Source organism: Cannabis sativa, chromosome 9 (genome assembly GCF_029168945.1).
Source record: "Cannabis sativa cultivar Pink pepper isolate KNU-18-1 chromosome 9, ASM2916894v1, whole genome shotgun sequence".
NCBI classification, from domain to species: Eukaryota; Viridiplantae; Streptophyta; class Magnoliopsida; order Rosales; family Cannabaceae; genus Cannabis; species Cannabis sativa.
Genome location: NC_083609.1, coordinates 52,204,696 through 52,218,821, shown reverse-complemented (window position 1 = coordinate 52,218,821; position 14,126 = coordinate 52,204,696). Strand labels below are relative to the sequence as shown.

At 36.0% G+C, this 14,126-nt stretch overlaps 1 protein-coding gene across 1 annotated transcript; it reads right to left on the bottom strand.

The window, feature by feature from the left end:
- Nucleotides 1-5,412: 5,412 nt before the first annotated feature.
- LOC115724100 (protein argonaute 16) lies at nt 5,413-12,699 on the bottom strand. The gene is made up of 23 exons (XM_030653558.2): nt 12,336-12,699; nt 11,483-11,665; nt 11,192-11,397; nt 10,883-11,101; nt 10,636-10,772; nt 10,434-10,531; nt 10,263-10,360; nt 9,998-10,166; nt 9,772-9,888; nt 9,582-9,689; nt 9,337-9,399; nt 9,068-9,181; nt 8,820-8,985; nt 8,605-8,717; nt 8,374-8,511; nt 8,165-8,295; nt 7,799-7,864; nt 7,400-7,463; nt 7,020-7,134; nt 6,860-6,933; nt 6,246-6,340; nt 6,114-6,145; nt 5,413-6,011 (listed from the first exon to the last, which is right to left on the bottom strand). Exons 2-23 carry the CDS (start codon nt 11,663-11,665, stop codon nt 5,836-5,838), a joined length of 2,682 nt encoding a protein of 893 aa, XP_030509418.2. The 5' UTR covers nt 12,336-12,699; the 3' UTR covers nt 5,413-5,835.
- Between the last annotated feature and the right edge of the window lie 1,427 nt (nt 12,700-14,126).

The following is a 14,126-nucleotide window of genomic DNA, read 5'->3' as shown; positions in this document are numbered from 1 at the left end:
TTGTTGATTTTCTTAGAGTTAAGCTCCATTTTGACTCCGGTTTGGAGGTTCCTAGGATAGGTAGAGGCGGGGGCCTCATGTTATTTTGGACTAATGATGTAACTTTAACTTTGCTTTCTCAATCTATTAGTCATTTTGATTGTTATGTGTCGCTCTCTTTGAATAATGTTTTTTTCCATCTCACTTGTTTTCATGGCTCACCTATTGAGTCACATTGACCCCACACTTGGAAGATTTTGAATAGGATAGGGAATGATAACCCCAGAGATCCTTGGCTTATCATTGGGGACTTCAGTGCTTTCCTAACCTCGGGTGACAAGCAGGGGGTAACCCTGACAGGGGTCCTTCCTCTGAGTTTAGGCACTTGTTGGGTTCCCTTAATCTAACCTCACTAGACCTGAAAGGCCCTCTGCTTACTTGGAATAACAACGTGGCTTTGCCAAGAAATATCCAGGAGCGTATTGATTGGGGTATTGTTAACTCTTCTTGGATCGATCTCTTCCCTGATGCTCTTCTCACTCATCTTGGTTTTTTCGCGTCGGACAACCGAGATCTTGAGCTTGTTACCACCAGCACAGCCATTCCCCCTTCTGATCGTCCTAATAAACGTTTTCTCTTTGAAAATGTTTGGCTCTCGGAACCGAATTGGAAGCGAACTTGGAATCGTCTTGGGCTAATCCTCTTAGCCCATCTAGAGACATTCCGCGTCTCCTTGCAACTCAAGCCAGCTGCGCTAATCAGCTAAATGCTTGGAACCACAATAAAGATTTCCAGTTCAAAAATCGCATCAATAGGCTTGAAAAAGACCTTGAGCATGCTAGAAATAGCACCACTTGGGATGATCGTACGATTGGAAATATCAAGGATATCTAATCCCCGCTTGATGTTTTTTCTCTACAAAGAGGAGACGTAGTGGAAGCGAAGAGCCAGAACTAAATGGCTAGCCCAAGGCAACAAAAATACTAAGTTCTTCCATCGTCACGCCTCCCATAGGAAGAAAGTCAATAAAATCCTTCAACTTCACACAGAGAATGGAGGAATCGTCACCACAGAGGAAGACATCACTCATGAAATCGAAACCTACTTCCATTCGCTCTTCTCTTCCACAAATTCATCATTTTATGACATGCAAATTTCTTTGGATGGCATTGACTGTTCCTTGTCAGATATCGACAAATCCTTTCTGGATGGAACTTTTTCAATTGAGGAAGTTGAGAAAGCGTTCTCTCAGCTCTCTTTGGATAAAGCTCCTGGCCTTGACGGTTTCAACTCCAATTTTTACACAGCAAACTGGCCGCTTGTTAGGAAAGATGTGTTATCTGTGGTGCTTAGCTTCCTTAATGGAGATGGGGACATTGCACCCCTTAACACCACTCTTATAACTCTCATCCCTAAGACCAAGCAACCCTCTTCAGTTAAGGATTTTAGACCCATAAGCTTGTGCAACATAATCTACAAAATTATCTCGAAAGCGATCGCCAACAAGCTTAAATTAGTTCTAACCACCATTTTTGTATATTTTTAAAGGAGAATTCAGTGCAAGGCAAATACCCAAATTTCATTATTTAGCATGTCATTAATGATTATTACTTTACAAGAGACGCGGGACTCACAGTAACGGAAGAAAAAAAAAAAGATGATAGGATCACAAAATTTTGTACTTACGGACGGAGAATAAATCGCTCATTCCTCCGGTCCGGCATTGAAGACATCGCCGAGAAAGTAAACATTTCTGGGAGATTCAAACCTTTTAATTACCCAATTTTTTCAACAAAGTGGACGATCTAACAATTTCAGAGAACTAAAAGACATAGTGCCTTCTAATATTCAAAGAGTGAGAATTGTTTTGTTTTTTTTTTTTTGATAATTATGTTTAATTGGAGTTGTATTAAGTGTGGAATAATACACGACAATAGAAACAATAAATACAAAGCATTGAAATAAAAATAATAATAATGAGATAAAATAGTATAATTCAATTGTCACAATGCCATAGACATACATACTCTCAAGATTTAAGCAATCGCAAAATTCCAATATATATTTAAAAATATATATAAATGGTTACAACTTTTCCCGAGCAATTAGTTTTCCAGATAATTCAATTTCTAAACAATTGGTTTTCCAGATATCCCGATTTCCTGTCACCATAACTGACCGTTCCTAAGGCCTCTTCTTGATTGAGTTTGGATGTGAAGGTGATCGACGCCGAGTTCTCCTACAGCAGCTTTGGACCTATCTCAACCAGCCCTTCTTTATGGATATTCCAAACTCTTTGGATGTTCTAAATGGGGACAGCCTTCTTAAAATCCCTCTTTAGGTGCAAGTTTTCAACACTCATTTCCTCAAACGCACTGGCCAGCTAGCAGAACTTGTCTCTGCTTCTCTTAGCCACCTCTTAGAAGTGTATCGGCCATCCTTTCGTGAAACTTGGGGACCATACTTTCGTATTAGAGTCATGTTTGATGTGGCACACCCTCTCCTTTGGGGAATTCCTGTCAATTTCTCGGGTAAAAACAAGGTGGTTTGGTACGAATTAAAATACGAAAAATCTCCCCGATATTTGCTTTTTAGTGGTCGTATGGGACACAGCTATAATAAGGGTTGCGTGGACTATATGAAGGCTTGTGATGAAGCCCCTCTTCCGCCCGATCTCAGGAATGACATCAAATCCATTACTGACAAAGTTAAGGTTACTACTAACCCTATGTTGTGTCCTGAAGAGCTTACTTTCGCCAACCCTTCGTTGCCAATTTCATGACTTCAAACCCCGCCAGTGTCGTGTGTATCTCTCTTCCTGACTCTATGCCTTCATTCCCTATCCACTGCCCTCAGGACCAAAATCTAACCCACTACCAAACCCAACTTGTGGGCCTTTACAAGTCGGGCCCCTCCACTCAAACACATGACACTGTGACATGGACTCAAGGAGATGTCCAACCCAATAACACCAATCTACCCCAAACTGATACCAACCCACCCTCATTTACGGCTCTCCTAAATGCAACCATGAGCAACACTAGTGTTCAAAAAGCTCCACAAGCTTCAACATCTAGTTTTTCAAGTACCTCACAAAATTCTAGTAGCTCCAAATCTACTAGTTCCAAGTATTGCCATGTCCCTTTGCCCGTCAACATCCCTCTCCTTGACACTAGCAAACGGTTGGAGGCTATGAACCTAACCTATCAACCAGGAGTTGCCACTCCCTCTAGCTCAAAAGGCACAAAAAGGAAAAGCAAACCAGCTCGAAAGATAGCTTCAAAAGGCAAACTGAGATGGTCAATGGGGAACTTTGTCAACAGATCAAGCGCTCCCGCTCGGACAATCATCAGGACACTGAAATCTCTCTTGGAAACGCAGGCCTGGCCGCTGAGAAGGCCTACCCGCCGCCATGAAGCTTGTGAGCTGGAATGCACGAGGTATTGGGAGTGATCGTGCATTCCGTCATCTCTCCCGTTTGGTCTCCTTATGTAAACCCGATAATTTGTTTATTATGGAATCAAGACTTGCTAAAAATGTTGTTGATTTTCTTAGAGTTAAGCTCCATTTTGACTCCGGTTTGGAGGTTCCTAGGATAGGTAGAGGTGGGGGCCTCATGTTATTTTGGACTAATGATGTAACTTTAACTTTGCTTTCTCAATCTATTAGTCATTTTGATTGTTATGTGTCGCTCTCTTTGAATAATGTTTTTTTCCATCTCACTTGTTTTCATGGCTCACCTATTGAGTCACATTGACCCCACACTTGGAAGATTTTGAATAGGATAGGGAATGATAACCCCAGAGATCCTTGGCTTATCATTGGGGACTTCAGTGCTTTCCTAACCTCGGGTGACAAGCAGGGGGTAACCCTGACAGGGGTCCTTCCTCTGAGTTTAGGCACTTGTTGGGTTCCTTTAATCTAACCTCACTAGACCTGAAAGGCCCTCTGCTTACTTGGAATAACAACGTGGCTTTGCCAAGAAATATCCAGGAGCGTATTGATTGGGGTATTGTTAACTCTTCTTGGATCGATCTCTTCCCTGATGCTCTTCTCGCTCATCTTGGTTTTTTCGAGTCGGACCACCGAGATCTTGAGCTTGTTACCACCAGCACAGCCATTCCCCCTTCTGATCGTCCTAATAAACGTTTTCTCTTTGAAAATGTTTGGCTCTCGGAACCGAATTGGAAGGCGAACTTGGAATCGTCTTGGGCTAATCCTCTTAGCCCATATGGAGACATTCCGCGTCTCCTTGCAACTCAAGCCAGCTGCGCTAATCAGCTAAATGCTTGGAACCACAATAAAGATTTCCAGTTCAAAAATCGCATCAATAGGCTTGAAAAAGACCTTGAGCATGCTAGAAATAGCACCACTTGGGATGATCGTACGATTGGAAATATCAAGGATACCTAATCCCCGCTTGATGCCCTTCTCTACAAAGAGGAGACGTACTGGAAGCGAACAGCCAGAACTCAATGGCTAGCCCAAGGCAACAAAAATACTAAGTTCTTCCATCGTCACGCCTCCCACAGGAAGAAAGTCAATAAAATCCTTCAACTTCACACAGAGAATGGAGGAATCGTCACCACGGAGGAAGACATCACTCATGAAATCGAAACCTACTTCCATTCGCTCTTCTCTTCCACAAATTCATCGTTCTATGACATGCAAATTGCTTTGGATGGCATTGACTGTTCCTTGTCAGATATCGACAAATCCTTTCTGGATGGAACTTTTTCAATTGAGGAAGTTGAGAAAGCGTTCTCTCAGCTCTCTTCGGATAAAGCTCCTGGCCTTGACGGTTTCAACTCCAATTTTTACACAGCAAACTGGCCGCTTGTTAGGAAAGATGTGTTATCTGTGGTGCTTAGCTTCCTTAATGGAGATGGGGACATTGCACCCCTTAACACCACTCTTATAACTCTCATCCCTAAGACCAAGCAACCCTCTTCAGTTAAGGATTTTAGACCCATAAGCCTGTGCAACATAATCTACAAAATTATCTCGAAAGCGATCGCCAACAAGCTTAAATTAGTTCTAACCACCATTTTTGTATATTTTTAGAGAATTTAGTGCAAGGCAAATACCCAAATTTCATTATTTAGCATTTGATTAATAATTATTACTTCACAAGAGACGCAGGACCCACAGTAACGGAAGAAAAAAAAATGATAAGATCACAAAATTTTGTACTTACGTTGGGAGAATAAATCGCTCATTCCTCCGGTCCGGCAGTGAAGACATCGCCGAGAAAGTAAACATTTCTGAGAGATTCAAACCTTTTAATTACCCAATTTTTTCAACAGAGTGGACGATCTAACAATTTCAGATAACTAAAAGACAGTGCCTTCTAATATTCAAAGAGTGAGAATTGTTTTTTTGGAGTTGTATTGTGGAACAATACACGACAATAGAAACTATAAATACAAAGCATTGAAATAAAAATAATAATAATGAGATAAAAGAGCAGAATTCCATTGTCACAATGCCATAGACATACATACTCTCAAGATTTAAGCAATCGCAAAATTCCAATATATATATATTTAGAAATATATATATATATATATAAATGGTTACAGCTTTTCCCGAGCAATTGGTTTTCCAGATAACTCAATTCCTAAACAATGAAGTTAACTATTGTTGACCTAAAAGTACTGTGCATCACAAAGATTCCATAACTGAACTAAACTATTCTTTTCCAGTATTTTCTATGTCACTACATTACCCACCTAAAAGGCTAAAATCCATCTGTCCTTTTGTTAATCTATGTATGTACGTTGTCAAAGACCTTTTCTTCAGTGTAAAAAAGAAATTCAAACTATGTCAGCCAAAAGCTATCCAGTCCACAGCACCTCAACAAAAAAACATAGAGGTCTTAACATTGTCATGCAACTTAGGGAGATCTGGAACAGGAATACTACCCGAAGAACTAACTGATCTCTGTCCTGAAGAAGTATCGGAGAAATCGTCCAACTTGATGAACTGGCCCATTTGATATGCAGCAAGATGGGCATAACATATTGGAGCAACTGGAAAATGAAAATGAACGTTTGAGCAGTGTATGTAAGATATTTAAAAATATATGTATTGCGCATGTATTAGGAGGAAAAAAAAATTCCCAAACAACCTACCTATTGATATTGCAGTTGTGCTTCTTTGGTACCTGAAACAAGTTCAGTAAGCGTAATGTTAAAAGGTAATATAGACAAATGTTTTTCTTTTATTTTTTTTTTTTCAAAAAAAAAAACCGAATAAAAGCTTACACATAAGATAAGGAGTGGATAAGGTTTTGTAAGTCATCAGGAGAGAAATCGATCTCATCAACAAGGACATGGTAGTGTGCTGGTCTAGAAGTTCCCTGAGTTTTGTAGCAGCCAATAAAGAAAATGAAAGGTATAGAAAAAGAAGCATACAATGTGATCCAATTTTTAATTTGATCAGCATTTAATAGATCAAATCAGGAAAAATGAATAGTATGACAGTCAGGAATATATGATAGTTCAAAACACATGCAAATATCTCCGACAACCAACTTATCCAGACTAAACATCAAATCTCATTATGCAACCTAAAAAACTTCATTGTTATATGCAAGTTAATTAAACCGACAAAACATTTAAATGATAGGCTAATAAAATTGTGACTGATGCACAACACACTTAAATAAGAATGGTATATGAGAGTTAGGGTAGAGAATCATTTGGTTAAGTGAGCATTAGTTCTTGGAAGAGAGCTGGGTCGCTCAAATACCCAGCAAACTTGTTCTCTTTATTTTCCAATATCAATATATCAGCTATATTTCCTTCTATTGGCTACTGTTCTTGCCTAACTGATAGGAGATTCCTATCAACACTCTCCTAAGATACAAGATACTTACAATCATCCCAGCATGAGAGCACAGATAGAAATCATAGTTCCTTGGGTGCACAATTCCATTGTCCACAATAGTTCCTGAGAGACGAAAACAGAAATTACAAAACTAAGTACAGCTTTACTCAAAGGAATAATGTACCAATTATTTAAAAGCACAAACACACCTGGTGGAATATTATTGTTGGCACCACCAGCTTGAAATAACTTTGTGTGATGATTCTTCTGTGCCACAATCACAGTAAACTTAGGAAGGTTTTCCTCCCCTAGATGTTGATACGCCTGTAACACAAAAAGCTACTACATGTCATAGGAAAGACATGAGACTACAGAGACTACTATTAGCCGTATAAAGCAAGCACTTGGCAGAAAACACTGGATACAGAAATCAGTACAGAAAATATTGAAGAGCTTAATATAATATTTGCTAGAAACAATAGGGTTAGAATTTTTCTTTTTTCTAAAAAAAGGGTAAATACATAGAATAATAAAATTTCATATGATATATCGAATCCTGAATTACAGTTGATCAAGGTTTGTCCATAACCTTTATGATTTGATCCAACTCAATGTTCAAGACTTGATTGAATTGTGATTCACTTACTCCATCCCTAGAAAGAAAATCAATATGCTCAAGTGTTATAAAAACTGTCTTCAGCAATTAAAAGAAATACATATAACAAATTCAGGGGGCAAAAAAGTGAAAGATAATATTTCAAAACAATAATGGAAGCAAGATTTCATTACTAAATACTTAAAAATCTGAATGAAGAGTATCAATCAATATATTGCACAATTTCATTTCAACCTGGTTAAAAATTTGGCATTTTGATAGAGCAATGCGTCTAATAATTTTATCAAAATAACACAGGCACTAGTCATATGAGAAATAAATAACCAATACTGAAAATCACCGACCAATAGATCTTACACAATGTCATGATACCTGAAAATAATTATCTGATTAGGTTTCTGCGCATTACTTGTTTGGTAGAAGTCAATAAGCAGCTCCCTGCAATCAAAGGTTCATTCCAGTCTTAAGACGATTGAAAATTGACATATCCAAATAAATGAAGCTTGGTGGGTTTTTTTTTCTAAAAAAACAATTCTGTCAGGAGCAGTGTTGTACACTTGAACAAACAATAAAACATGAAAGTAACAAAGAATAATACAGTCAAAATATTAAAAATGTTGCTGGGACAATGCTCACAATTAATATTCACACAGATGATAAGGAGGAGCATGGCATAAAAGCCTGGATATATCACAACCAATCTAAAAGCTAGATGTGACATTACATATACTTCAATACCTTATGATTCCACCATCCTTTCCATTTTCCAAGGGCTTGTATAGACCATCGATCATCTCCATTTTAGGTGACTGTGTTTTTACTGATGCTCTATACCTTGAAATACATGGCCAACTTCGAGAGCTAACCACCTGAAAGCAACAAGACTATCAAATACCAAATAAAGAGACACTGATGCTTTGGACAAGAAAAAATAACATTTTAAATACCGCAGCTATTGAAGGGACATCTGAGCGCCCAGGAGACCCATGGGACACATCCATTCCCAAAATCATTGTGGGATTATCTTTTATGACAGGAATTCGTGAAGGTTTTTCAATTGCCAACAAAGAATTAATCCCCCCAAGCTAGAGGAAAAAAAAAACAAGCACAACATGTTATTTTGGTTAAATAAAAAAGAAACTATGTAAAAAAAAACACTTCTAACTTATAAAATTTACCTTGGTATTGATTTTCAGAAGAACATTGGTTAGATATTGATCGTTGACCTTAAATGGGGCGATACACTGGGTGACAATTCCGAAGTCACATAGGCATCTTTTCTTCCATGGCCCTAAAATAAAAATAACAATATTAACATTAACATTAACATTAATATTAATAATAAATATCACATGGTATAAAGATATGCATCACATAATATTAGAAAGTGCACCATAGATCTCAGAATTTTTTCTCTCCGGCAAGAGGCAAAGGATAAACTCAGGTGGGCCTGGAACCTTGTCTCTAATCAGCTCAAACATCTTTTCAACCCTTGTAACAGGGGATCCTCGGCGAGATAGATGATCTTCATCAATTAATGTTTTCGGCCCATCAATTTGCTGTACAGGAAAAAATCAGTCTGTTCTAGATAGTTTAAAACAAAATAGTTCAAGAACTTTACAATCGATACATAGAACATACAATTCCTTTCTTCCTTCCACAGCTAATAAGATCCCTTGAAATTTTACTCATATCACAGCGCGCAGAGAAGTTGACCACAACCCAACAGCTAATGCTAATTGGCGTCAAAACAGTCTGGAAATATATATATGTGCATTATAAATAGAGAATGAAAGTAACTCTCTTGGGAGAAAAAATTACTATAAGAACCGCTGTTTATTGATATCAAAAGACTGGGAAAATAAAATACATGTCAAAGGCCAGTGAGCATTAAAACTACGAAAGTGTACCTTATTGTTAAAGTTCCATCTCCCGTTAGATGGGGCAAAGCCACGATCATTACCAAACTCCAACTGTGATGTATAATAGGAAAAATGAAACCAATAGTCAATATGGATGTAGTAACACATTTCCCTCCAAACACTAACAACTATGCAAAATAATGCATGTCTCAATTATAAATCCAATTTTCCGAATCACCTCCAAAAAACATGGCCATACTTATGCAGACAATCACATGAATTTTTGTTTTTACCTTTGGGGGATCAAGGATGCGACCATCAACTTGAGTAAATTGCTTCTCTATAGAGATGCCACAGTCAGCTAGCAATGGGTCACTATCATAGCGGTAATTTCTTACTGCCTGAAATATTAAATCAGAAAGAAAAAAATAAGACAATGTTTAAATGAAAGATATTATTGATTCAGGTGAAAATAAAACTTACATCAACGACAATTTTCATCTTTTCCTGAGGCTTTTGTCGAGATTTTTCCACCAGCGATGCCCTCTGCCCAGAAGATAATGCTTTTGTATACCGTTGAAGCGAAACAAGTGAACACAACTGAAACAGAAATAGAAGAGTACAGAAAAAAACCACAAAATATTATTTTGCAAAAGAATTCATCAACACTTCTAATAAATAGATTGTCAAGCATATAAACCTAGCATACCTCAAGAGGTAGAAAGTTAGGTTTTTTTGGTCTGCCAACAATAAGGCATGGCAGGTAAGCAGATTCACGTAGCTCTATACCACAGTGTTTCATAAAATAGTCGTACACAGATATTTCTTCAGTCTCGTCTCCATTTGTATTATCACCATTTTTCACTTTCATGTTAAAACTGAGAAAATAAGACGATAAAATTATAGTTTTTTCAATAGAAACCAACTAGGGTAGGGAAAAATAGAGAAAGTAGCTTAGAAAGATAAACACATACAATAGATCACGGCATGGCTTGTCAGTCAAGCCTATGATTTTAAACTCCATGTGGCGGTGTCTTGTTTTAATCCTCAGATTTTTAAGCATTCGCTTTGCCTAAGTCACCAAAAATTATGTTTACAACAAATTAATGATCATGTCTAAGCACACATTTTAACAATTTATTTACCTTCCCCCAATCAACTTGACGAATATTTTGTACACCCTGATTAGCTATCAGAAATTCAATAACAGATCCAGGTCTCAAAATCAACGTTGTGGACACATCTAGACAAAGTTGAGAGGCAGCAATGTCAAAAAAACAGGTAGCAATAACACATCTTCATGTCTACATCACAATTTAGAAATCACAATTATAGAAAAAGTGATACCCATATTGAGGGACAAGCCATTCTGAGTTGGGCGAAAGCTAGCATGTAACCCTCGAACACCAGTTATTCCACCTCCAACATCAGTGAAGTTCCTCAAGTCGTCGTGAAAAAATGACTGCCTTACCATAAGGCATCCCCTGTAAATTGGAACAAACATAGTTTCGACAAGACAACATTACAGCTTCAAAAAGAAAATGGCCTAAAATATAAACCAGAGAGATAATGAGCAGGAGAGACAATGACATACCTGTTAGCTGCTTGCTGCCTAAGGATGATATCAAGCACTCTCAATGCATCCTGAGTGCTATTATCTGCATCAACTCCTTTAAGAGCAAGAGCAACCGACCTCAAAGGTACTTTGGTAGCATAACTTAATTCTACCTTAAAAGTCTTTGAGTGATAAGAGCGTTTTGAGCGTTTACTCTTTTCACTGGGATTATCCCTGCCACCAGGACTCCCATTTTCCCTACCGCACATACCCAAATAATGTCAGTCACCAAAAAGAAACAGTAAAAAGAAACAGTAAAAAGAAACAAGTAATAACAAAGAGACCTACTGCTTTGCTAATGACTCCTCCAAGACAACAGTGAACTCAAACTTGATTTGTGGCAGAGGACCAACTGTGTAAAGACTTTTCTCTCCATCATATGCAAACCTTTTACCAGAAAATTCAGAAGAATAAGTTTGGTGCAGCCTATCAATAACTTTTCTTCCAATTCCCTTAAGATTAACTTCTTTACCATCTTCTGAAGTAATAGATACCTGAAAGTGGTAGTACATCATAATCAAATTATAATGAGATTGAATAAACCCAGAAAGCACAAAAACACATGCAACTGAAACATACACTGTAGTGATAAAATACTGCATCTGGGACATTAAGGGAAACATTAAAATGATTTGCCAGTAAAGGTATCCGGCGCCCTGCACGTCCAGTTCCTTTTCTGCTCATTAAAGAATACTTTGGAGGGGTGACGGCCAGTTCTTGATTCACAATTGCCGGGACACCACATTGTTCCTTAGAACCCATCTGTAGATATTTCAACAAAAGTTATTGAAGAAATCATTCACAATATGAAACAAAAAAGTACAAGCCTAAACCTTGTTTCCAACCACTAAAGACTTTTCAATTTCCTAGAAGGCAAATATGACCCAAAAAAAATACAAAACCCTTGAAACTTTTTAAAAGGCAAAAAAAAATTAATAGAAAACCCTTAAAACCTTTTAAAGGCACATACAGTACCAGAAAAACAAATTAAACAACTGCGCATACAGAAGAAATCTTTCAAAACACAATATAGGTACATTCTCAAGCACAATAATCATTTGATTTTGTTTCATAAAGAGAACACTACCATGAACCCAAGAAACCCAGAAATCCATTCCGTAAAAAGAACCAAGAGAAATATAGACATGCTTATACAGAAAGATAAACAGGAAATTCAGTCTCAACATCGATACAAATAGAAGCCACATATGAAAACAGAGATAGAGCAATGCAGCATGGAAAACAAAAGTCGGTAACGAACTAATCCAATCTAAAGATTCGTTCATGCAAAAATTACTCCATTTTTTTAAGTTTATTAAACAGAAAAATAGGGGAAGAGGAAGATCGCAGAAAAAACACTACCATCTGTAGACATATACATAAATAATTATATAATTATAAACAAATTGAGTAGGAAACACAATAATCGTACCTACTAAGCTTTCTTTCTTGCTTTCCTTCACGGCCGACTGAGACTAAAAGAGTGAAGATGGAAAGAGAGAGTGACAAAGAGACCTTGAGGCTGGAGGGAAAAAAAATATATAATATATAGATATAAATTTGGTTTCCAATTTTAAATTTGGTTTCCCAATTTTCTCAAAAGAAAATAAAATAATAATAATAATAATAAAATGGTTTCTCAAATCTAAATTTGGTTTGCCAAGACTGCCCTTTCGCATTTCTCATATTCTGTCCGTATTTGTTTGTGAGGTACGGCATTACGTTAGGACGCAGACGCACGGGCCACGGCCACTCCATTGTACAGAAGATGTGGGAAAACGTTGAGCCTGTTGCCAAGAATTTTGACACGTGAGCCGTGGTGAATTCTCTCCTTGTTAGAAAAAGTGGAAGAAAATTAATAATTATTACTAGTAACATTTTTTTAATCATTCAAATACATATTATATCAAAAAAAAAATATAATATTTTTTTACTTTAATTTTTCTTTTTTACCAATGAATAACTTCATTGAAAAAAGAAATCATAATATCATACAATCTTTAAGTCTTAAGAAACTCCAATAAAAGAAGAAATATCATCAAATTATACTAGTTCTCTATCCACCCGAAGAGCATGCGTAACTAATCCATGTGCAACCTCATTGGTTGTCTGACGAACATGGATTAGGGATACTCCAAGAAAACTAGCTAGACAGCAAACTAGCTAAATCCTCTAACAAGAAATCAAGTTCATTGAGGAAAAAAGTACGTTTAGAAAACGCAATTACAACCGCTAAACAATCAGATTCAACAAAATGTAAAGAAAGTCCCACAATAATATTTTTTTTTACTTTAATTAAATAAATATATAGTACAAAATCTTCACATCATTTCACTCTAATAGCACTCCGAATTATGTACCAAATTAATGTGCACTAATTCTACACTATTAATAGTGTTGAATTTTAAATATACACCAATTTAGTGTACAACATTTTTTTTGCATTGTAACACTTATTTTATTTTATTTTAAAATATAATCATACATTATATTCCTCAAATTAAAATTTATCACAAAAATAATAATTAATTTTTTTATAAAAAAAAAAATAAAATATTTTTTAAAACACTAACATATTTAAAAATACAAAATAATAAAATAAATATTAATGCTAATAAAATAAAAACAACATCACACAAAGTTATAAAACTAAATAGAATAACATAAAGTAAAATAATAATTTAATAATCAAATTGAGCACGTATAGATCTTAACCTTGAAGAATAGCAAATTATTAGCTATATGTACTTTAAGTATTTTGAGAATATTAATATTTTTGAGATGCTTAATATTATTGGTGAACTCTTTTTTGTGTAATCTTTTTGGCTCATTTTAAAAATGGTCGCGTATAATAAGATCAATAACTTAAATAAGATTTTTTAAAAAAAAAAAAATATGTGTGGTATTTAATTGATTTAATAAATATTTATTTTACTAAATTATTTTAAGATTTTAAATTCTTACAAGTAGTATCCATGATACAATTCTTACTAATTATTTCATAAATTAATTATTTTAGGTTATTGATGTAAATAATATAAAATGTAAAATCTTTTAAGTAAAATATATTTATTTTGTAGAATATTTAGTGTGAATCATTAGAGATGTTGCACCAAAAAGTAAAAAATTCTACACTAAATTGTAGGGGTGTTCATTGGATCACATCCAATATTTTTAGGCCCATCCAGATCCGATCCAATTATATATTGGATGTTAGATTTTA

Coding starts and splice junctions, on each gene's coding strand:
- LOC115724100 (XM_030653558.2), bottom strand. CDS start 11,665: ATGGGTTCTAAGGAACAATGTGGTGTCCCGGCAATTGTGAATCAAGAA. Junction 9,400..9,581: donor GCATCCTTGATCCCCCAAAG/GTAAAAACAAAA, acceptor TATACATCACAG/TTGGAGTTTGGTAATGATCG. Junction 8,986..9,067: donor GTGGAAGGAAGAAAGGAATT/GTATGTTCTATG, acceptor TTTCCTGTACAG/CAAATTGATGGGCCGAAAAC.